The sequence below is a fragment of the Brassica napus genome, chromosome C6 (assembly GCF_020379485.1).
Source record: "Brassica napus cultivar Da-Ae chromosome C6, Da-Ae, whole genome shotgun sequence".
NCBI lineage: Eukaryota > Viridiplantae > Streptophyta > Magnoliopsida > Brassicales > Brassicaceae > Brassica > Brassica napus.
This window is the reverse complement of record NC_063449.1, coordinates 33,162,903-33,188,068: the sequence shown is the minus strand read 5'-3', so window position 1 is coordinate 33,188,068 and position 25,166 is coordinate 33,162,903. Positions and strand designations below refer to the sequence as shown.

At 37.2% G+C, this 25,166-nt stretch overlaps 2 protein-coding genes across 2 annotated transcripts; both read left to right on the top strand.

The window, feature by feature from the left end:
• The first annotated feature begins 168 nt into the window (after positions 1-168).
• On the top strand, positions 169-3,772 carry LOC106433358 (NADP-dependent malic enzyme 4, chloroplastic-like). The gene is made up of 14 exons (XM_048760385.1): positions 169-974; positions 1,132-1,237; positions 1,379-1,444; positions 1,523-1,618; positions 1,698-1,769; positions 1,857-1,940; positions 2,017-2,115; positions 2,206-2,253; positions 2,456-2,608; positions 2,694-2,783; positions 2,858-2,935; positions 3,009-3,083; positions 3,156-3,375; positions 3,460-3,772. Exons 1-14 carry the CDS (start codon positions 310-312, stop codon positions 3,546-3,548), a joined length of 1,941 nt encoding a protein of 646 aa, XP_048616342.1. The 5' UTR covers positions 169-309; the 3' UTR covers positions 3,549-3,772.
• Positions 3,773-23,548: 19,776 nt separating this feature from the next.
• LOC125588936 lies at positions 23,549-25,149 on the top strand. The gene is made up of 2 exons (XM_048760912.1): positions 23,549-24,500; positions 24,602-25,149. The coding sequence occupies exons 1-2, from the start codon at positions 24,447-24,449 to the stop codon at positions 24,848-24,850; spliced, it is 303 nt and encodes a 100-aa protein (XP_048616869.1). The 5' UTR covers positions 23,549-24,446; the 3' UTR covers positions 24,851-25,149.
• Positions 25,150-25,166: the final 17 nt, after the last annotated feature.

The window sequence follows — 25,166 nt, the reverse complement described above, 5'->3', positions numbered from 1 at the left end:
ACCCTATATTTATAGAACATTGGTTTTAACTTTTAAGAAACAAGGATTCTATACACACACAAAGGGGGAATTAGTATTTGACTACTAGTCATGGACAGATAAGAAAACAAGCACATGATATATAAGCAAGCCTAGGTTGTATCGATATAGAATTTAATTTAATTTAGTTAAGCTAACCTAACAGAACCGTCGTCGTTTCGTAACGTGAGAGAGAGGAGAAAGCTCATTTAACTCGCAATCCAAATCGACTTTTCATCTTTTGATCACTCCCGTAGATCTGAGAGAGTACCAACGACAAACTTTGTTCGAATGGCGTTTCCCATTGATCACTCCCTCGCAGATCTAACCAAGCTCAATCTCTTACCGAAACCTCACGGACACGCCTCGGACATGTTCCCCTTCCGTCTCTCCGTGTTTCCACGTGTACACCTCTCCCTCCGCACATCCACCTCTCGAGTCCTCTCCTCTCTCGGATCTAAAGTCGATCCAAACGGCAGCGTTCTGATCGAAACCACCACGCCCCCCGAGCCCTCCCCCGACGTAACCGGCGGAGTTCAGGATGTCTACGGGGAAGACGCCGCCACGGAGGACATGCCCATCACCCCCTGGTCTCTCTCCGTCGCGAGCGGCTACACTCTGCTGCGCGATCCGCATCACAACAAAGGCCTCGCCTTTAGCCAGAGGGAGCGCGACGCTCACTACCTCCGCGGGCTGCTTCCTCCCACTGTTATCTCGCAAGATCTTCAGGTGAAGAAGATGATGCACACGCTAAGGCACTATCAGGTTCCCTTGCAGAGATACATGGCTATGATGGATCTGCAGGAGACGAACGAGAGGCTGTTTTACAAGCTTCTTATCGAGCATGTTGAAGAGTTGCTGCCTGTTGTTTATACTCCTACCGTTGGTGAAGCTTGCCAGAAGTATGGAAGCATTTTCTTGCGTCCGCAGGGGCTTTTCATCAGCTTGAAAGAAAAGTGAGTCTCTCTTTTTTATAGAAGATTAGTGTCTATGCTCCGCTGACACCAAAAAAAATTGTTTTGATCATAACTGAATAGGCCCCGCCGCCTAAGCAAATTTGGAACATTGTTTTTTTAAGCATTTTTTCTTGGACTCATTTTTAATCTTTAATAGAGGTAAGATTCTTGAAGTGCTGAGGAATTGGCCTGAGAAGAATATCCAGGTCATTGTTGTCACCGATGGGGAGCGCATTTTAGGTTTAGGGGATCTTGGTTGTCAGGCAAGTTTGTTTGATTTGGATTCTTTCGTGTTTTGTCTATATAACATTTCTCCTAGTTTGTAATAGCATAATAAACCATCTTTAAAAAGACAATGGTGTGTCTAGATTTATTTTCTTACTATGTATCATTAATTTCTTCAGGGAATGGGAATACCAGTTGGGAAACTTTCTCTATATACAGCCCTTGGAGGTGTTCGTCCATCTGCGGTAAGAATCAGCTCTATTCTCATTCAACCACATTCTCTCATAGTCTCATTCTATATATATATTTTGGTCGTTTGCTAGTGTCTGCCTGTAACAATTGATGTTGGGACAAACAATGAGAAGCTGTTGAATGATGAGTTCTACATTGGGCTCCGCCAAAGGAGAGCTACTGGAGAGGTAATGTGCTCCTCTGCACCTTTCAGTAAAACTGTCTTGGGATGAAGCTTAACTCCTTAATCCTCTTCTTATGTTACAGGAGTACGCTGAACTTATGCATGAGTTCATGACAGCAGTCAAGCAGAACTATGGGGAGAAAGTTGTTATTCAGGTTTTGCTTTAAGTGCTTTTAACGCATGGATAAGTGTACTCCCACTAACACCAGTCCACTAACTAGACGTTTCTGATAAAATTACAGTTCGAAGACTTTGCCAACCATAATGCTTTTGACCTGTTAGCTAAGTATGGTACAACGCATCTTGTTTTCAATGACGATATTCAGGTATATTCTGATTAAGGCGTGATACACGAGGTACACACACATTTAACAAGTCCTGAAACTGTGATTTCATATACAGGGCACAGCATCAGTTGTGCTTGCTGGACTTATTGGCGCTCTTAGATTTGTTGGTGGATCCTTGGCAAATCACAGATTCCTCTTCCTCGGTGCTGGAGAGGTAAGGCTTGGACTTTTCTTTCAGTGAAATCAAATCTTTCAATATGCTTGTTACATGGTTTTTTTCTTGACCACTTTCTTTGTGATGTAGGCTGGCACAGGAATAGCTGAACTAATTGCTCTTGAGATATCAAAGAAGGTAAGCTATAAGCTTTTGTACATTTGCTTTACTCAGTGTTCTAAAGATCGGCTTAGGCGCTGCCTAAGCATCCGTCTATTTGGCAAATCGGATTTAATCAAAATAATTTTTCCAGTATGAGATTTTTAAGCATCCGCCTAGCGGTTTCTTGACATTGGCTTTACTAAGCTACTCTGTTTTCTTATATGTTTGGTGACTGTAGTGCCAAATTCCATTGGAAGAGGCTCGGAAGAATATTTGGCTTGTGGATTCGAAGGGATTGATTGTCAGTTCCCGTAAAGAATCCATTCAACATTTCAAAAAGCCCTGGGCTCATGACCATAAACCCATAAAGGAACTTGTTGATGCAGTCAAGGTGTGATGGTTATTGTTATGTTCCCTTTAAAAAAATTTATTGGTTTTTAGTGTTTAAAACTGAAGTCTTTTTTTTTATCATTCAGGCAATCAAGCCAACCGTTTTAATAGGAACATCAGGAGTAGGTCAAACATTCACTCAAGAAGTGGTGGAAACCATGGCAGAGCTAAATGAGGTATTGTTTTGGTATATACATTTTGTGTTGGGAGCACATGTTCCTGACAATAGAGTCAAACTTGGTGTGTGCAGAAACCCATCATCCTTTCTCTTTCAAACCCAACTTCTCAGTCAGAATGTACAGCAGAACAGGCTTATAAGTGGAGTAAGGTAAACGAGTTAAGATTGTTACTGAAGAGGATGATTGTTGTTGGCTTACAAAGTCAAACCTTTTGATCTACAGGGACGAGCTATCTTTGCAAGTGGAAGCCCATTTGCGCCGGTAGAGTATGAGGGGAAGACGTTTGTTCCTGGACAGGTTGGGACTTGAGCTATATATAACAACTGATTTTAAGAGAGTTAAGATTCTGACTGTTTTGTGTTTGGACAGGCAAACAATGCTTATATATTCCCTGGGTTCGGACTGGGGCTAATAATGTCAGGGACCATTCGTGTTCATGATGACATGCTTCTGGCAGCTTCAGAAGCTTTGGCTGAGCAGCTGATGGAGGAGCACTATGAGAAGGGGATGATATTCCCTCCCTTTAGGAATATCAGAAAAATCTCAGCTCGTATTGCAGCTAAGGTGGCTGCAAAGGCCTATGAACTGGGTAAGTACACCACTTAGTGTTGTCTTGTGTTGTGTTGTTTAATGTAGTGAGTTTTGAGTGTGATTACATTGCATACATGTATAGGATTGGCGACGAGGTTGCCTCAGCCCAAGGAGCTGGAGAAGTGTGCTGAGAGCAGCATGTACAGCCCTTCCTATCATAGCTACCGCTAAGGGGATAAGCTTAAACTATCTTCCCATTCTTTTCACCATCTTAATATATGTGTTTGTTATCATCACTATTCGAAATAATCTACTAAAACTGCTTCTCTAGAGTTTAGACTCTTGTGTTTGTAGTCATGTTATGTTGTTTAGCATCTTCGTATACACATATATGCAACTGATTTCATATGGTTTTCCTTTTAGGAAATTTTCATGATAATCCTTTTTTTGTGAAATGTCTATTGATTGTTGTTTTTGTTGTTGAAAACCCAGTACTTCTGTATCACAATTAGTATTATAATTATAAGAAAGTGTAATTCTGCAACACTCATGATGAGACAAAGCAACATATGTTCTCTAATTGGTTCATGCAGAGACGAGAGGTATGGTCTTGTTTATATTCGAAGCTATGATGGATTTTATTCACAGGGTATGTGTGGCGGATACAGGTCACATTGTTCTATCACGCATCAACCCATCTTTCTGTTTTTGGAACCTTATGTACTTGTGAAGAATGAATCTTTGTGGATTCTTGTGACTGGTCCTCTGCTACCTCGGGTTGCGTTAGCCATTTGTTGAGCCTGCGTTTGCTATCCTAAGTGCACGTCTTAAGCAAAGAACAACAATGCACAAAGAAACTGCCAATAATTTATCATCGCATAGCAAATGGCTATGTAATAACTGGCTAACATCCACTCGCAGGAAAAGAGAGGATAAGAGTATGGGTGGAAGCCCATTAGTCTAATACTTAACGGTTTCAAGACATTTTCACTAGGTTAAGATCGATGTAATTTCTTTTGCAGATTATAGAGACGCAAAGCTTTTCGGAAGTTTCAGAATGTTACAAATAGAACTGTACATTGTGGTTGTATGAGTTTATGCAGGAACCTTATTTTATTTTAGTACAATGGAGATAACTGATATTTGTAAAAATAATAAGAACATAAATCCAAATTACAATACCGAAATAAACGATAAAGTAGTGTGATGGCTTCATAGCGCTCAGATTCCAAGAATATAACTGCAACATTGTTTTTGTTTACCATCATTGAAAAACAGAATCTATCGAAGCTAACTTTGTGTTGTACTCTCAGTCACAAAATAAATAAATAAAATACTAGCATAACTATTTAAGTGGAAGGATTTTTCTTTTCATGGTTCATCTGAATATTTTTCCTCGACATAGAAGAAGTGGGTTTAAATAAGCTTTGTCCAAAAGTGTTGGTGTTGTTGGCGTAAGCCCAAAGCCCATGTAGCCTACACTGGGCCAATCTCCTGCGCAAGCCCAAGACATAAAGCATTAGGGTTTTGTTGCTAGCTCATATATAAACAAAACCTAAGCTATCTTGTTGCCTAAGGTTTTACGTTTTCTCAGATACAAAGCTTGCACATACACAAGCTAGATCATAGTTGTGATCACCTCTGTACTCTCTTATTCATAGTGAAGTTTGGGAGGACAGTCTCCCACGAGACGTACCGGTTAGAGGTCGGGAACTCGTTAAATTGTGTGTGTTCTTATTTCTTTAGTTTAATCTTTTCTTAAACAACCATAAGCAGGATAAGAAATAGTTAACGAGTAGAGGATTCAAAGGCGTTGAACCTTACAAGTGGTATCAGAGCACTGGTTCTATTACAAGGACTAGTTTGTGCTAGGGTATCTCGTGGGTGTTACGCAAGGAAAGCTAGGTCAGAACAAAAGAGAGGGTCAGGTGAACTTATCTGAAAATTTCACTGGTTGTCTCTGATATCTGAAAGCAGTTTACGGGTACCTGAGAAGGAAGTTGTTTTTTTTTTGAATCAAAAATCACAAGTCATGGAACCTGTCAAGGCTAAGTTTGACACTGAAAAGTTTGATGGCAAAGGCGATTTTGGTTTATGGAAATACAAGATGTTGTGTCAGCTTGAGATTCTAGGTCTAGACAAGTGCCTACAAGAGTCTAAACCAGATGAAAGCGGGAATGATACAGACGGTAAAGGTGTTGATATCAAACCTGAACCGGTCAGTGAAGAGAAAGACCGGAGGTGCAAGAATCTGATCTGCATGAGTGTTAACGACACCATACTGAGGAAGATCAGAAAGCAGCCTACTGCACTCGCTGTGTGGAAGGCACTGGAAGGAGATTGCCAAACTAAGACCTTGCCAAACCGAATCTACCTGAAACAAAGATTTGCGAGTTTCAGAATGGAAGAGAGCAAGAGCATTGAGGAGAATTTAAATGATTTTCTCAAACTGGTAGATGATCTCGAAAGTCTCAACATTAACATACCTGAGGAAGACCAGGCAATCCAAATCCTATCTAGCCTCCCATCCAAGTATGAGCAGCTGGTTCATACCCTGAAATATGACAGTGGCAAAGACACATTAACAATCAATGAGGTTGTTACTTCAGCTTACTCTAAGGAAGTAGAACTCAAGGAAAAAAGGATTGTTAACAAGACCCAAGTCTGATGCAGAGGGTCTATATGTCGGGTCAAGAGGGAGATCAGATAAGAAAGGGGATTCTAATAGCAGAGGTAAATCTAAAGGAAGGGGCAGATCACAGTCCAAGCCGAGAAACACCAAGAACAACAAGGGTTGTTTTGTGTGTGGTAAAGAGGACCATTGGAAGAGAGATTGCCCTGAGAGGAAGCATCACAAGGCTCCTGGAGCCGCAAACGTGACGACAAAGCCTCAAGATCCTATGATTCTAACAGCAAGCACCGTGTCTTCTGAAGACAAGTGGGTGCTGGACTCCGGTTGCACTTTCCACATCACCCCAGACAAGGGATCGTTGTTTAACTTGGAGGAATTTGATGGTGGAAATGTGCTCATGGGAAACAATACCCAGAGTGACATTAAGGGCATTGGGAAGTTGAAGATATTGAACCAAGATGAGTCAATTGTGATCCTTACAGATGTCAGGTACATACCATCAATGGCAAAGAATCTGATCTCGTATGGACAGTTAGAAAAGAATGGATGCTATTATGAAGGAAAAGATTTCATCGTTCAGTTCTATAAAGGAAGGAAGAAGGTGATCTCCGGAAAGTACAAAGATGGTTTGTACTACCTTCAAGGTCAGGTCGTTAAAGGAGATGCAGCCGAGGTAAGGACCTCAGTGAACTTAACTAACAGATGGCATTCAAGGCTAGGGCTCATGAGCTTGAAATGCATGAATATCTTAGTTAAGAAAGGATATCTTAGTGAAAAGGAGGTTAATTCACTAGATTTTTGCGAGACTTGTGTGTTAGGAAAATCACATAAACAAAGTTTTCCTAAGGCTAAGCACAAGAGTACTGGAGTTCTGGAGTATATTCACAGTGATTTGTGGGGCTCTGTTTCTAATGAACCAACTGAAGTAGGCTGCCGCTATTTTGTCACATTTGTGGATGATTTCTCTAAGAAGGTTTGGATCAGATTCCTGAACAGCAAAGATGAAGCTTTCGACAAGTTTGCAGAATGGAAATTGTTAGTTGAGAATCAGACATGGAAGAAGATTAAATGTCTAAGGACTGACAATGGATTGGAATTCTGCAATAATCGTTTTGATGATCTGTGCAAGAAGTCAAGGATTAAGAGGCATAAGACTTGTGCCTACACTCCCCAACAGAATGGAGTGTCCGAGAGAATGAATAGGACGATCATGGATAAGGTTCGATGTATGCTGGCCGAGACTGGTTTGGAAAAGAAGTTTTGGGATCATGCCGCATCTACTGCTGTGTACCTTATAAATAGATCACCAAACTCATCTATAGAGTTTAAGATTCCTGAGGAAGTCTGGACGGGCTCCAAAATCAACTATGACCACATAAGAAGGTTTGGAAGTCTGGCTTATGTGCATGTGACACAAGAGAAAATATGCCCTAGAGCTGTTAAGGATGTTTTCATGGGATATCCTCCTGAGACTAAAGGGTATCGTGTTTGGATCCCTGAGGAGGGAAGATGCACCATCAGTAGGAACGTTGTGTTTGATGAAGAAAAGGTGTTCAAAGAAATCTCAACGTCTGAGAAAGTTCAAGGGAAAGAGAAAAAGAAGAAGAAACGAGTCTCTTTCGACACTGAGTTGATTAAGGGTTCTAGTAATATCAACACAGACGAAGGAATAGGATCTGTTCATGGTGGAGAAGCCTCTGATCCAGATATCTCTGAGTCTGGAAGTTCGGATACTGAATCTCAAGAAGATGAAGTTGAACATGAAAATTCTGAGGACTTAAACCTAGATGATTATATCCTAGCTAGAGATCGACAGAGAAGGGAAATAAGACCTCTTTCTCGGTTCGAAGACACAGATTTCGTGGCTTATGCACTTGCCAGTGCAGAGGATATTGATCAAGATGAACCTAGTTCCTACTTCGAAGCAACCAAGAGCCAAGACTGGAAACACTGGAAATTGTCAACTAAAGATGAGATGGACTCACTTAAGAAGAATGACACCTTTGAGGTTGTGAAGAAACCCAAAGGCAAAAAGATCATTGGTTGCAGATGGCTCTTTAAGAGAAAGCCAGGCATACCAGGAGTGGAAAAGCCTAGATTCAAAGGCAGGCTGGTGGCTAAAGGTTTCACACAGGTAGAAGGAGTGGATTATAACGAGATTTTTGCTCATGTTGTGAAACATGTCTCGATTCATCTGATGCTGTCAATCACAGTTAACTTCGACCTTGAGTTAGAACAGCTCGATGTCAAAACGGCATTTTTAAATGGAACGCTTGAGGAAAAAATCTACATGAGTCAACCTGAAGGTTTCATTGAAAAAGGAAAGGAGGACTACGTGTGGAAGCTTAAGAGATCCTTGTATGGATTGAAGCAGTCTCCAAGGCAATGGAACCAAAGATTTGACTCCTTTATGAAAGAGTAGAAGTTCCAGAGAAGTGTCTACGATCCATGCGTCTACTTTAAAGGTCAGAACATTGATGATATCGTGTACTTACTGCTATACGTGGACGACATGTTAGTTGCATCAAAAGATATGAAAGCTATTAAGAAGCTGAAGAAGAATCTCGAGAAAGAATTCGAGATGAAAGACTTAGGTGCAGCTACAAGAATCCTAGGAATGGATATTGGCAGAAACAGAAAAGAAGGAACCCTAAAGCTGTCCCAAGAGGGTTATCTAAAGAAAGTACTAAGGACGTTTCGTATGGAAGATGCAAGATCAGTGGTCACTCCTGTGAGCAGCCAGTTTAAGCTAAAAAGTTTGAGTGATGATGAAGCAGATTTTAAAGCTTATTACATGAACTATGTTCCGTATGCAAGCGCCGTGGGCAGCTTGATGTACGGGATGATAGGATCACGTCCTGATTTGGCTTTTGCCGTAGGCTTGGTCAGCCGATTCATGGGAAGACCAGGAAGAGTTCATTGGGATGCAGTGAAATGGATTCTCAAATATCTAAAGGGATCAGCCAAAAGTTGCTTAACGTTCACGAAACATGAGAAGATTGATGTTCAGGGGTTTTGTGATTCAGATTTTGCAGCCGATTTAGATAAAAGAAGATCAGTTTCAGGTTATGTGTTTAAAGTTGGTGGAAATACTATTAGTTGGAGGTCCACACTTCAGCATGTAGTGGCATTGTCCACCACAGAGGCCGAATATATGGCCCTCGCAGAAGCTGTTAAGGAAGCGTTATGGCTTAAAAGTATATGCGGTGAATTGGGTTTCAATCAAGATTCAGTTGAGATTCATTGTGATTCACAGAGTGCAATCAGCCTAGCTAAGAACAGTGTGCATCACGAGAGAACTAAACACATTGACTACAAGCTACACTTCATCAGAGATCACATCACAGCAGGCACTATCAAGGTTTCTAAGATTCATACTTCTCTAAACCCGACAGATATGCTAACTAAAGGAGTACCTGGAAACAAGTTTGATGTGTGTCTGGGTATCCTCAACGTGATATGAGGAGACATGGACCTGCAGAGCACTCGGAAGTAGAAGCCAACACCTCACAATCAAAGCAATGAGAACTCGTTAGTATCAATACGGTGGAGTTCTAGGGATTGTGAGATTCTAATAAATTATGTAAGTCAAAAGGCGAAGAGCAAGTTTGATTGAGTAATTACCGAGTGTTCTGACGCAGGTGGAGTTTCCGAAGCCGAAGAAGTGAGCATCAAAGGTAGGTTCTGAAAATTGTTGGAGTTTCGGGGACAAGCTATCAGGCTGGAGCAGAAGAAGTTGTTTCTGGTACATGAGAATCTTGTGGGAAGTTTGATATCGTCTCGGAAGAAGCTGCAAATGCAAGAGTCAGAAATTAGGGTTTCTGAAATTTGGGGAAATCAGCAGTTGAGAAGAAATCGAAGAGAAAGGAAGCTCAAAGGTTACCTGAGCTAGAGATTCGAAGCCAAAGATAGGCATCGAAGGAGATCCAAAGATGTTGCTCGTGTTGACGCCAACTGATTAAGAAGGCAGAAGCGATCGATCTAGACTTCAGATGGGAGAGAAACGCGGTTCCTGGCCAGAATCGAAGCTCGTTTCGTCAAGCCTCAACGAAGACATCAAGATCGATTCGCGCAAACGAGGAAGAGAGACGTCGGGTCCAACTTGGATCAATCAAGTCTTAAGGGATTCCTCGCAACACAGAAGACGGTGGAGCTCTGAAGGGAGGAACACCGCAGGAGCAAGCTCGAGAGATCGGGACTTCACGGGGACTGAAAAGAGAGAGAAGACTGCGAGTGAGACTTGCCGCTTCAGACAAGAGAGAGAGAAAAACGGAGGCATAGGGTTGGTACTCACTGGGCTTAAGCCCACAAGGTGGAGATTGTTGGTGTTGTTGGCGTAAGCCCAAAGCCCATGTAGCCTACACTGGGCCAATCTCCTGCGCAAGCCCAAGACAGAAAGCATTAGCGTCTTGTTGCTATCTCATATATAAACAAAACCTAAGCTATCTTGTTGCCTAAGGTTTTACGTTTTCTCAGATACAAAGCTTGCACATACACAAGCTAGATCATAGTTGTGATCACTTATGTACTCTCTTATTCATAGTGAAGTTTGGGAGGACAGTCTCCCACGAGACGTACCGGTAAGAGGCCGGGAACTCGTTAAATTGTGTGTGTTCTTATTGCTTTAGTTTAATCTCTTCTTAAACAACCATAAGCAGGATAAGAACTAGTTAACGAGTAGAGGATTCAAAGGCGTTGAACCTTACAAAAAGCAATATTAACAAAACGTGTATGCATTCATTACACGAGAATGCATTGATTCATATAATTAAATTGAATCCATGACCAAATCAAATGGTGACGTTTTGCTACTAATGAAAATATAATTATGATTTAATTAATTAATCATAACATTAATTTAAATTTGTCTGAAAATTAATAAGGCAATAGACCAACAATCTATTTACCAAATCACAAATTCAATCTCAATTCTAATTCCAAAACCAAACTCTGCTTGGTTTAATCCCGGTCTAATGTGCACACACATTTTAATTGTGTATATCTTTTCATCACTATACTATAGTATTTTTACTAGGTTTTAAACCATGTTATCACTTCTCCATATATAAACAAGAAGACTTCTACCTCATGTTTTAATGTTGGACATTTACTAGTTTCTTATAAACATAGTTAAATTGTCAAAACATTACAAGTTATTAAAATCAGTGACTCTGGACCAACATTTCACATTCAATCGAACTTATTTTTTAACATATGAATACATTTTTCACAATTCTCAAAAAATAGTTCCAACAGTTTATTCATCAGGTATGCGGTCTCCAGAGAGAATTACATCGTGGAACCGTTATATTATATATGAAGCTCAGCAATATTACATATGTTGTTGGTAATTGATCATTGTTTATAATAGAAACTAGATTTTGACCCGCGCTTAGAAAGCGCGGGTTTGTTTGTTTTTCATTTATTAATCGAAAACTGATTTACAAATTACCATTATTTTTCATTTCGAACCATAACAATTGAGTTTTTAGGTTTTTATCATTTGTTTTTTTTCTCTTCAAAATATGGTATTTGTTCGAAATATGGTAGTTGTTCTATAATAATGTTTGAGTTTTAAAATTTGTTTTCATATCTGACCTAGATTCATGTTTGAACCTATAGACCCGATACATTGTATATAATCCTGTTCGGATTTAATGAAAAATTTGTTAATTAAAAATCCGATATAACCCGGTAAAAACCTAAAAACTCACTATTAACCCGCGATCTGATACTATTGATCCGATAACAAAATATCTTATAGTACTTTTTAAAAAAATGATTAAATTACTCATATATTTATTAATATTACATAAATTAGTGATTCCTTAGAATTTGATAAAATTTTATCATGTTATCTAAATAAAAAATGATAATATAAAATAACTTATTGATATGACAATATTAGTTTATTTTCGTTATTAATAACCTATTATAAGTTTGTGTTTGTATTTTAGATTTAAAAATTTATTTTAAGATAGTTTTTAAAATATTCTTGAACACTCGTAATTGTCATATTAATATTATGTATAAAATGACATTATACACTGAAAAATGATATTCAAATATGTATATGATATATGGTGTAGGATATATGATTTTGGTTTGTATTGAAAATATGTATAATATTCAAATGATCTATTTTGAATATTGATACGTATATTTAAGAAAATAATATTTTCATGTTTCTTAATTCATTTATTGTTCATAATATATTTATACTTATATTAAATTTAAAATTAATATATATTTTTAAATATATATATAGGCCTATTATTTATAGATCCATTTAGGTGTATCTGTAGGCCCAAAACCAAAAGACTTAAATGCCATTAATGAATTTTATTAATTCTTTGTAAAAATAAGGGTATTTTTGAGAAAACTGTAATTTTCATTAAGGATATAATTTGAGAATGATCCTCTTTTAATGGTATTGATTATAAAATATAGTTAACAACTAAACCAGTATTAAAAAAAATATGGGCAGATGAAATCTGAAGCGATTCATTACAATGTAACTTGTTTCTTTATGGGCTTAGCCCACGGGATTACATTGTTTTGGGCAGAGACGATTTTCATGCCCAAAAACCTTAGCGCGCCTTGCATTTTAATATCGATCCACCTAGGGGCTGTTCGTTTCATCTTCGTCCAGATGATCCTTTAACCTGATCTTTCCAGATATTACTAAGACCGTTCGTCAGATGGATCATCTAAATGACTTATGTTCATTTCTTTATTTTTTATTTCCTTCTAAATGAATTTAGTAAACAAATTAATAATACACCCTTATTTTGATTCAATCATTTTCACTATATTAATTTTTATTTTATTTAAAGTATAATTATTTTAAAATTTGGTTTTAGCGGAAAATATAATTTTGGTGCTTTAGCGGAAAATACATATTCACGATTTAATTCGAGAAATTTGATTTTGCGATTTTAACGAGAAAAAATATTTTCTGGTTTTGTTGGAAAATGAATTTTGTGGTTTTGGCGGGAAATGCAGTTTTGTGGTTTTAGCGTTAAAACATGTTTTTGCGGTTTTGGCGGGAAAATATGTTTTTTTTTTGCGATTTTGGCAGAAAAATGCATTTTCCAGTTTTTGCGGAAATATGCACTTTTGCGATTTTGGCGCGAATATGCGTTTTAGTGGGAAGGTATGTTTTGCGGTTTTTGCAGAAAAATGCATTTTTGTGATTTTGTGGTGGAGAATGCATTTTTGCGGTTTTAGCGGAAAACATGTTTTTGCGGTTTTGACATGATAATGTGTTTATGGTTTTGGTGGAAAATATGTTTTTACGGTTTTGTCCTTTTTCATGAGTGACAAAAAATGGTATTAAATTTAGATTGATAGTTCTTGAATTATATCATGTGTATAATAGACATTATAACATTTTGATTGAACCATCTTCGTCCAAATGGTTCAATTTGGTTCAGCTGGTTAGTTTTAAAAATTAAACCTAAATATATAAAGTTTATCTGGATGAATCATTTAGATGACTTGTAATTTGAAATCTAAACTAACAATATTATCTCCATCCAAATAAGTTACATGGAAGGTATAACGAACATGACCCTAGTGGCACAACTGATTAGGTGGCTTAACCACCTGTTTAAACTGTAATCACTAATTGATTAGATATCATTGTTCACATTTTTTAATACGGACACAGAAAAATGAATCAACTGTTTTTATGCATGAAATCCCCTATATTTTAATTGAGAAACATTACAACTTTTTTTTGTAGCCATATGTCATTACTATGACGATTTTTAGAATCATTAGAATCATTAGAGAAATATGTTGGTACATCTAATTATATAATAAGTTTTTTTGTTAAACTAACCATAAATTCATTATTAATGATCTTTATTATTTTCTTAAATAAAAAATTACGAAATTACCTAATGTGGCTAAAGTATATATGGCAATTAATGATTTTGAATGATAAGGATTTGATACACAAATATTTTAATTTTGAAATTTACTTTGAACAATTTTTTTTGATAAAAGCTCTGAAAAAACATTGACAACTTCTTTTTTTTTTTAATTATAAATTATTAAAACGATTAATCCCACAATAGAAATTTTGTTATCACTAATTTAAAGTTTTTGTTATAAAAGAAACAAATGATCAAAAAATAATATGAGTAGAAAACATCTTTTAATAGACATTAATATTAAAAATATACTATATATGTTAATATCATTTAAAGTTAATTATATATCCTATCAAATAGAAAAAAATATGGTTTGGATTAATAAAATTGATTTATATGTTCGCATCATTTAATTATATATGTAATAGTTACTTATTTTTAATTGTTTAATATATATTTACTATTTTATAATATGTAAAAAAGTATAATACATAAAGTAATTTATATATAAAAAGTTCATTCTGCACAAGACGCGGATCTTAATAAATTAAAATGACCGTATTGGTCCACTGGGAAGTAAAGTCAATGTATATGACATAAATTAGCATGATTATTGGAGGGTTCTTAAGATTTAATTTTTAGCGGAATATAATAACCTGTCTCTTAACTTTTAATTAAAAAAACTAAGAACCGGTTCTTAAATAAGAGTTTTAAGAATTGATTCTTAACTTTTTTAGTTAAAAATTAAGAGACAGATTCTTATATTCCGCTAAGAACTCTACTCTAAAAACCTCGAGTGCTCTTAGGTTACCAAGATGCGTACGCATAGCTGAACTCTTAGCTAAATAACAGTGCCGAAATTCGGTATTTGTCGTCTGATAGATGTAGATAGAGATATAAATAAATGCACAACTGTTAATTGTTGTCTCGCCGTACGTGGATATGATATAGTATCATATTAAATGATTCAGCCATTTCTTACTTTTTTTTGTAAAAACCATATCTTACTTTTCTATCCACATTTTAATGTTTTCATATTTTAGAGTATTTCGGCTTTAGGTTTAGAGAAACATGCATCTACCAATCAATTAACATCGGTCGAAACACAAGAAAGAACAAATTGTAAAGTTTCGACGTATACCTTTTAAAAATAATAAACGAACTTTACTTTTGTATCGAATATGATATCGTTTTTTCATCAAATACATATGGATGAAAATAATGTCTCATGAATATAATAAATTAATTATACAACTGATTAACTAATATAATTTCTTGGTGGTAAAAAAATACTACTCCCTCCGTTTCAAAATATTACATATTCTAAAAAAAAATTTGTTCTAAAAAGATATATTTTTTTGCATTTTCAATGCATATTTTATTAACTAATTGCAAATTTTAAAAAACTTAATTGTACTTATTGGATTTTTATTGGCTTCAAATTACGGAAAAAAAGATAATCACAAAAAATTATGCAAATTTAATGTGTTTTATTAAAATGTATAAAAAATCTAGAATACGTAACATTTTGAAACGAATATAATTTTTTAAAAATCATTGCTTTTGACTATAGGAATGTCACTCACGAAGCCTAAATCAATTGGCTCCCTTAAAAATGGGATCACACGTTCTTCTAGAGTTCAGACGACCAAACTGTTGTTGAAAACAAAAACAAAGGTGCATAGCCCGCAGGGTCGGCCCCGAGAGTTTGGATTCCCAAAATCATTTAGTAAAGATTTCAAAAATTTTGGGATCTAAAAGTTTTTTTTTTTACAAATTGAAGATCTATTTACATATAAAATTTTTTAAAAATTTTGGGAGTTCAAAACGAATGTTTCATTGGGCTTGACCCAGAACCGTCCTGATAGCCAGTAACGATTGCTATCACGGGCGGTTTGATTGCATAGCCAGTAACGATTGCTATCACGGGCAGTTTGATTAAATGTTTTAGGCTTTATATATATAGCTTTGAACAAAGACAAAAACCTTTTCTACTCTATACTACTATTTTGATAAGCGAGAGATACCTTATATGAAAAACCTGTTACGTGTTTATTGGCTCAGAGTTTATCATATTTATTTCATAATGTAAATATATATTTTTTTTTCATTTCCATTTATTGCTTCAACGGTGAACGGATTGTGGCCTTGTGGGTCTTCTCATTTAATACCAATGTTATCACCTATTTCAAGAAGACATTGATATAATATAGATAACAACGGAGTAAAAGATAACAACCATGTGAAGACGTTGACAATTGTGTAGAAATAGACTCTGTTCTATTAAGTCGAGCGTTTAGATATTTAGGCATCCATCTAGATGGCCAAAACGATCCGAATGTTTCAGTTTCGGCTTTCGACAAAGTTGGTAAAGAATAGTCTTCTGACTATCAGACTATGAGCATACGTGGATAATTATTCTTAAGAAATGCAATTTACATATGTGAGAAAAGGATAAAACTATTCAACGTTAGTCAGAGTGTATAAGGCATACGTGATACGTATGTCTTTATTTGTCATATAAGTTTGTACATCTATAAGACTTAACTGGGTCTTTGATAACCAAATCGAGTAACTATTTCTCCGCAAACTAGAAGTGTCAGTATTTTTGAAAGGTGAAATGATGAAAAAGGTGACAAGTCTTTAGTTTTCTGAATTTCAGTTCCATGTGAAATAGAATTAAACAGTTAGTACGCGATGTTAGATATGCTGCTTTTATTGCGTATACGTATCAACTTTCTGTTTTGGGAAATTTCAAAATTTCACTGACTATTCTAATTTGGGAAAGGTGTAGAACGTACAATATTGATCCGAATTTGGATGTTAGAGCACGATTAACGCTGAAACCCCACATGGGGTTTTTCATTTTTTTTTTTTATTTTTTTTTTGTTTTTTGTCTGAGTAAAAAAAAAAAAAAAAAAAATTAAATACCAACCAATTGCGGGCCGCCACGTGTCAGTGGGGCCCTCAAACAGTAGAAAAACTCACCAAAAGTCGGTCTTTATTTTGGCTTCCCTACAATCGATTTTACCCATTTCTGTGGACCCCCCCAACCTAAAAACCCCTCTATAACCCTCGATAATCGTGGCCTTACGAACCATGGTAATTAATGCAGTATGCAAACAAACAAAACTACATGCAAAATGAAAGAGGACTATTCACATGCAAAATAACAACAGTTGTGAACAAGATGTTAAAGCATAGACAAATATTCATAACCATAAAATATCTCGAGAGGTTTTACAAAAAAAAAAAAAAAAAAAAAATATCTCGAGAGACAAAAACAATTTTTTTAAAGGCCAACTTGTTTTTCAATCCAAAACAGAAACACTATTTAAAAAAAAACTATATATAATCTTTTTTTTTGCTACAAATCTTTTCATTCTATATATATAATCTATTAATTCTATTTTTATATGTCTATAGGTATTGCTAATTTTTCTAGTGTCTTGTGTAATTTTTATAGGTATTATTCATTTACTCTGTTTGTCTTGCGATCCGAGCATGCCCGTCATCAGGACTGCCCTGATAGTTGGAACAGGTATTGCCCCCTCTTTCTACGATCCAGAGATACCTTTTGTTGGTCACTCTCTTTACTAATCTCTCATGCAGTCGATGTGAGCGTCTTTTTTTTTATATTTTTTTTAAACACTAGAATTTTATAGAAGTATAATCCTGGAGTGTTGTACTAGAACAAATTCAAGCATAGATAAAGAGGAGGATTTTGACTTAAACAAAAAGATTTGCAAGCCAAGAAGGATGTCCTCTAGTAATATAAGATTGGAAGAGATCTTCCTTAATCACACTTTCAGCAATAAGCATAGCTCCTTTGATGTTGTGACGAGCGTTGAATTGTGCTTTCCAGTCCTGGGAATCGTTCAAAAGTGGTAAAATCTTGGAAGAGTAGAACTTGAGAGAAGGCCAAGCATGAGGTTTAGAAATAGCTCCATTTATTAAATTTGGTGAAAGTGTAACTATAACGCTCCGACCGTCCACGGCTAATGGTCCACCCATGCCCACTCTCTCGGCATGTGGACTCCATCCCGTCTGACGGGCGGTACGTTAATTTTCCAATGCCCGAAAGTATTGTTTATTGACTCTGCAATCACCACATGACATTTTCCTATGCTTTGACCTCACTCACACGGTATCGCGAATCACTTCCCGATAGATCACCCATCATTCCACTACTCCAATTCAAGCAAGTTTAACTCTGAAGTTCTAAACAGATGTATGACGAAAAAGGTAAGTCAACTTTGGTGACATAGGTAGCCAAATCAATCATCTTAAGCCTTTTTGTATGTTACAACACGGGATGTTACAATTAACCCCTTTTCAAAGAACGCAACATCCTTATTGCGCCTCACGACAGGTCTCAATACGCTTCTCAGGCCAGAACCGAGATGGCTAACCAGCTCTCATATCACTCATAACGTCCCAACCGCCCACGACTAATGGGCTACCCACGCCCGTTCTCTCGGCCCGTGGGCCCCATCCCGTCTGACGGGTTGTGCGTTAATTTTCCAAGGCCCAAAAATCTTGTTTACTGACCCTGCAATCACCACATAACATTTCTCCGTGCTTTGGCTTCACTCACACGGTATCGCGAATCACTTTCCGATAGGTCACTCATCCTTCCACTACTCCAGTTCAAGCACGCTTAACTCTGGAGTTGTAAACAGATGTGTGACCAAGATGTGTGACCAAAAAGGTAAGTCAACTTTGGATGTTACGGTAACATTCGTCTTCACCGTAAAATGCATCGTCCCTTTGATGTGCGCATGAATAATTTCAACTCGTTGTCCGTGGTGAATTGCACTACAAGAAAACATCGTAATTCTGACGGACATTCTGACGGAAAATGAGATCCTCGGAATATTCCGACGAATTTCCGAGGAATATTCCGAGGAAATTCCGAGAAAACCTAAAATTTGGGTTTCCTCGGAATATACCGATGAAATACCGAGGAAGACATATTCCTCGGAAAACACCGACGAATATCCGAGGATATATTATAGCCGTTGGAGAGCCGTTGGGGATTTTAAAAATTCCGAGAAAATTCCGAGGAAAGAGCCGTTGCCGTCAGTATTCCGTCGGAATTTCCTCGGTACTGTCGGCAGCATTTCATCTATAAATACCCGCACCCCCCAACCTCTTCATTCACTCCATTTCTTCATCCTCTCACATACTATATTTACACATGAATTTGATTGAAAAAGCATGTCTTCTTCAAATTATTATCGTTCTTGGATCGATCGACCTCATTTGGATCCGAACACGAGATTGCTTACGGAAGAATACCAACGAGGTATAACCGAATTCATGGGGTTAGTTCAACGACAACCGGAAGCAGAAACGGGTATGTTAAGATGTCCTTGCTCTAATTGTAAAAATAGAAAGATTATTAAAGAGTGGGATGTTTGGACTCATCTATATTTGAATGGGTTTACACGAAGTTACAAAATTTGGTATCATCATGGAGAAACTGATTATGAATATGGTAGTACTAGCGAACTTCAGCCTGCGGTTAGGTTAGAAGAACCAATTAGAATGGATGTAGATTATGGTGTAGGTACTGAGCAGATGGTAAATGATCATTTTAGAGGGGAAGATTTACCCAATGCAGAAGCTATGAGATTTTATGATATGTTGGATGCTGGAAAGTAACCCTTGTACGAAGGTTGCAGAGATGGTCATTCAGCTTTATCATCTGCAACAAGACTGATGGGCATTAAAACAGATTATAATTTGGCTGAAGACTGTGTGGATGCGATTGCTGATTTTGTAAAAGGTATTCTACCTGAGGATAATGTAGCCCCTGGTTCATACTACGAGGTTCAGAAACTGGTAGCTGGTCTTGGTTTATCGTATCAGGTAATAGATGTATGCAGCGATAACTGTATGATTTATTGGAGGGTGGATGAAGAGCGGGTTACATGCAAATTTTGTGGAAAGGCTCGTTATAAAGATACGAGTGGAAGAGTTCCAGTGCCATTTAAAAGGATGTGGTATTTGCCTTTGACGGAAAGGTTGCAGAGGTTGTATCAGTCTGAACGCACATCGCAACCAATGAGATGGCATGCGGAGCATTCAACAAATGGTGAGATTAGACATCCTTCAGATGCAAAAGCGTGGAAGCATTTCCAATCAAAATATCCCGACTTTGCGTATGAGAGAAGAAATGTCTACCTTGGATTATGTACTGATGGTTTCAGCCCGTTTGGCAAGAGTGGAAGACAGTATTCTCTATGGCCAGTCATTCTTACACCATACAACTTACCGCCAAACTTGTGCTTGCGACGAGAGTTTTTGTTTCTCTCCATTCTCGTTCCCGGACCAGAGCATCCTAAGAGATCACTTGATGTATTTCTTCAGCCACTAATATATGTGTTGCAACAACTATGGGCTCAAGGTGCTGAAACATACGATGTTTCATGTAAAGAAAACTTTCAAATGCGGCCAGTACTTATGTGGACAATAAGTGATTTTCCAGCATCTGGTATGTTATCTGGATGGACAACGCATGGAAGGCTATCATGTCCATATTGTCAAGATGACACATATGCTTTCCAACTAAATAACGGAAGGAAAACATGTTGGTTTGACTATCACAGACGATTTCTACCACCTGATCATCCATACCGCAGGAGTAAGACTTCGTTTACGAAGAACAAGCAGGTGTTTGATGGTCCACCTGAAGAAGTTAGTGGGAACCTTCCACCCTACTACACTGACTCGAATGTTTTCATGTCCACCTACATCTGGCGTCCTTTCTGCATCAAAAGATGGTGAAAAATAATAGTAGGGTGGAAGGTTCTATAATCGCACAGATGATAAATTCAGAAACTTCAAACTTTGCCGAGCTCTACATTCCAGCAGAAGTGCAGACCAAAAAAAGAAGACCTGCTCGGCATGATGATAGAGGCGAACGGACAACATATCATGTTACGGTTCCAGACATCTTCACAGATGTTGGACGACTTAGCGGAAAACCAAAGGACCGTCTACTTACTGAGCAGGAGCGCAGTCATTTGCAAACATATTTGGTCACCAACTGCGAAGATGTTCTTCAATATGAGAGGTAAATAAATTAGCTTACAAATTTTTATTTCAACAAGTTGAAATTTAAATCTTAATTAATTATATTATTGTCAACATATGTATATGATTTTCATGGCAGAAAAGCGGTTCGAATATAGATACGCCACAGAGGAGGAACTTGAAGAACTGAAGCAGAGAGAATTTTCTGGATGGATGTTTACTTATGTGAGTGCTTTAAACAAATTAAAATATTATTTATCACATATTTATACTAATTCACATATATTGATATAACATATATATGTGCTATTAATAGGTGTCTGTTGGTATGACCAGAGGTGAAACATTTGACGATTGGATACGCGAGATGGTGCGTGGAGCAGAGTATGTTGTGAAGTCATATCCGAGATTTTGTACTCGAGGATATGCATTCACAACTCAAAAGAGGAGACGTTCGAGTACGACTTATGATGTTGGCGTTTGTTCTGCATCTGGAGATGATGTATACTACGGAAACATACGGGAGATTATGGAAATCAAGTATCCGGGCATGGTTGGATTGCGCTGTACTGTTTTCTATTGTGATTGGTACAACAACACTCCAGATCGAGGTGTGAGAACAGATGCATTTGGTGTTACATCAGTACATTCGAGGCAAAAGTTGCAATATTATGATCCTTCCATTCTTGCTTCTCAGGCCGATCAGGTAATTAAATATACATATATCAATTATTCATAATGATTCATCATCATGTGTATTAATAACACTTATTTACAAATTAAATAATTTTTTAAATGTTACAGGTTTGCTATATCAAGTACCCCCGGGTTAGGAACAGAGATGATCCATGGGTCACTGTTACATCACTCAACCCGAGAGGCCGAGTTCAGGGAAGTTCTAAGCTGGAAGACCCACTACAACCAAGCACATCCGGTAACTTAAGTGCAGCAGAAGAATTAGCTGCAGTTGGCCTTGTAGTCGATTTAACCGACTTTGGAGAGGAAGTCGTCGTTCACGTAGAGGATGAACCAGAGATTGGAGAGTTTCACCAAGATCCAGATTCAGATTCATCTGGTGATGATGGCTCGGAAACAGAGTAGCATCGCTTTTTTTTTTAATATAAGAATACCGAGGAAATTCCGAGGGATAATAGGATTTAGGGATTTCCTCGGAATTTCCTCGGAATTTCCTCGGAATAGTCCGAGACTTTTCCAACGATTTAGGGCTTTTCTTTTAGGTTTTCTGTTTCCTCGGAAAAGCCTCAGAATATTCCGAGGAAATTCCGAGGAAATCCAAGTGTTCCTCGGAATTTCCTCGGAATATCCCGAGGCTTTTCCGAGGAAGTAGGGTTTTTAAACCGAAAACAACGTTTTGCGGTTTGAATAACACTTATATAACCCTTATTAAGTGTCTTAGACTGATTATGAAGTCAAAAATTTGTTCATTACACTATAATAAACACTTTTCCGATTGTATGAACGAAATCCCCACAACATAAGAGAAACACTTATACACTTTAATGAACGGTAAAAGGAATACTTACAGTTCGTTTTGAAATTTTGTTATTTCATAGTTTATGATCATCTATACAAAGATTCCTCAATGGTATGCATTGCATTTGTATAAGAAATGATATAGGGCAAAAAAATTTGATGTTTTGAAACCCCAAACATGTGTTCCTCGGAATTTTTTCAGAATAGTCCGAGGAAATTCCGAGGAACAATATAAACCAATAGAAATACATGCATAGGATATTCTTTTTCCTCGAATTAATGAACATACCGAGGAAATTCCGACGGATATTTAAGTGTTCGTCGGAATTTCTTCGGTATATTTTCATTTAACCGGGCAAACCAACCGCCAAATATTTCGCAAAAATTGAAATTGAAAATACCGAGGAAATTCCGACGAATAGTTTCCGTCGGACCCTAGGTTTTATAAAGACGAAACACTTCTTCTTCCCCATTTCTCTCTTCTTCCTCTCCGGCGATCTCTCTCCTCTCCGGCGATCTCCCCCTTCTCTCGCGACGATCTCTCCGGCGAATCCTCTTTAAACCTACACAAATCATGTAAGGACCCTATCCCACTCTCTTAGGTTCTATTTGTTAGGTTTTTATGTAGATTTGATGATTTTAGAAGTGTTTTGATAGATTTTTGTTAGGGTGATTGGTTAGGATTGTGATTTGGTTATGTAATAGGTTTAGAATTGTGATTTGGTTGGATAATTTGTTGTGTTGAATTGATTTAGAACTTTTTTATATTTTTTTAATTATTTTTGTATTTATAAAATCGATTTTTGTATATAAATTCGATTTTTGGATTTTACAAAACGTTTTTTGTATATAAATTCGATTTTTTGGATTTTACAAAACATTTTTTGTATATAAATTCTATTTTTGGATTTATAAAAGATGATTTCATATTTATAAAAATATTTATATTTATTAAAACTAATTTTGTATTTATAAAATATTTTTTTGATTTATAAACACTATTTTATTATTTTTTGTATTTATAAAAACTAATTTTAAATATGTTTTTTAATTAATATTTATGAAAACTATTTTTAAATATGTTTTTTTTAATTTATATATTTATTATAACTAATTTTAAATATTTTTTCAATTAATATTTATTAAAACTATTTTTAAATATGTTTTTTTTAATTTACAGGTCTACTGGTGATTAGTCCCGGTCTCGATCTCGTCGTGCCTCACCACGAGGTCGTAGTGGTACGGGAAGACACTCTCAGGGTTCGTCCAGCCACTCTCGGGGGTCGAGCAGCCACTGTCGGGATTCTTCATTTCCCGCTCTGGTTTTTGCTCCCGCTGCTGCACCCCCTCCCGTTGCTGCACCCCCTCCCGCTCCTCCAGTCGTTCCGGGAGTGATGACTGTTGCCCAGTTGGTTCAACAGCCCGGTCGTGAGCATCTTTCCTATCTCATTCCGTGTCCAAAGGGACGACGTCAAACATGGTAATTAAAAGTCTTTTTTTTCCTTTCATTAAAATTTGATTCAATATTAATAATTTGTTTCTTATATTAGGTTCAACCGATCCGGGAATGGGATCAGCGCATGGATCAACAATATGATGTACTCAAACCTCAGCAAAGGATATCCGACTTTCACTTACTTCCCTGCTGAGGACCAGGAGATGTGGTTTCGTCAGTTTGCGGTAAGTATTCTAATTTTTTAACTTATATTTTTAATCTTTAATATAAAATTTCTACAAATTGTATTTTTTTTCAGCAAGAGTTCACCTGGAATCCCGATCACACGAACTTTATCCGTGACACCTTCGTCCATAAAGTTATGGACAACTATGGGAAGCAGATCTACGAGTGGAAGCAGAAGTGGCTCATCAACCAGGTTTTTTTAATTTATTAAACAATTTTTTGAATTTATTAAACTATTTTTGGATTTATTAAACTATTTTATATTTTTTTATTAAAAAGTCCCGAAGTCGATCAACAGCACAGTCTGGGAGGAGTTGTGTGTGCATTGGGATAAGGACGAGACGAAAGTTACCTCCGTGACCAACTCCGCCAACCGCAAGAGCGATCGTGGCGGGAAGGGCATGTACAAGCACAATTTGGGTGCCCAGACTATTGCCACTCTGGGGGATCGCTTGGTAAGTTCAATCTTTTTTTTTAATTATTTAAGTATTTTAATTTTATTTTTTATGCATTTCTTCTAATATCTAATGTTTGTTTAACTTTTGTTTTTTTCAAGGCGGATGAAAATGATGGCGAGCCGGTTGATGATTTCGTCCTAATGAAGACGGCGCATACCAACAAGCACACCGGGGAGATTGATGATGGTGTTGTGAGGGATGTGCTCAGCCTGATCGAAACTCAGAAGGAAGACGAAGAGACCCGTCTATCTCAGCTTCAAACCGACCTGGACGCCACTTCGACGGCTTCGACCAACTTGTCCCGGATTCGAATCAACGAAATCGTTGAATCGGTATGTTCTTTATAAAAAAGTTCAATTCATTTATTTCTTTATTTTCATTTTATCATCTTTTCTATTATTTAAATTTGTTTATTTTCTATTTCAGTCGGTTCAAAAGAAGAAGGGACGTTTGGTCGGTTTGGGTCGTCGAGCCCGGTCTGTTCCTCCTTCTGCACCACAACCCTATGTTGATCCAGAAGTGCTTATGGACCAGTTGAAGGACAAAGATGACCGCATAGTTGCGTTGGAGCAAAAGATGGCGGATCAAGAGGCGGGATGGGAGGCAACGAGGAAGCAGAACGAGCAAATGATGGAGATGATGAAGAGGATGTACCCGAACGAG

Excerpts from the sequence above, each read along its gene's own strand:
- LOC125588936 (XM_048760912.1), top strand. The coding sequence starts at position 24,447 with ATGTACAAGCACAATTTGGGTGCCCAGACTATTGCCACTCTGGGGGAT. Across the intron at positions 24,501-24,601 it reads CCACTCTGGGGGATCGCTTG|GCGGATGAAAATGATGGCGA; the intron begins GTAAGTTCAATC and ends GTTTTTTTCAAG.
- LOC106433358 (XM_048760385.1), top strand. The coding sequence starts at position 310 with ATGGCGTTTCCCATTGATCACTCCCTCGCAGATCTAACCAAGCTCAAT. Across the intron at positions 1,445-1,522 it reads GAGGTGTTCGTCCATCTGCG|TGTCTGCCTGTAACAATTGA; the intron begins GTAAGAATCAGC and ends GTCGTTTGCTAG. Across the intron at positions 2,936-3,008 it reads AGGCTTATAAGTGGAGTAAG|GGACGAGCTATCTTTGCAAG; the intron begins GTAAACGAGTTA and ends TTTGATCTACAG.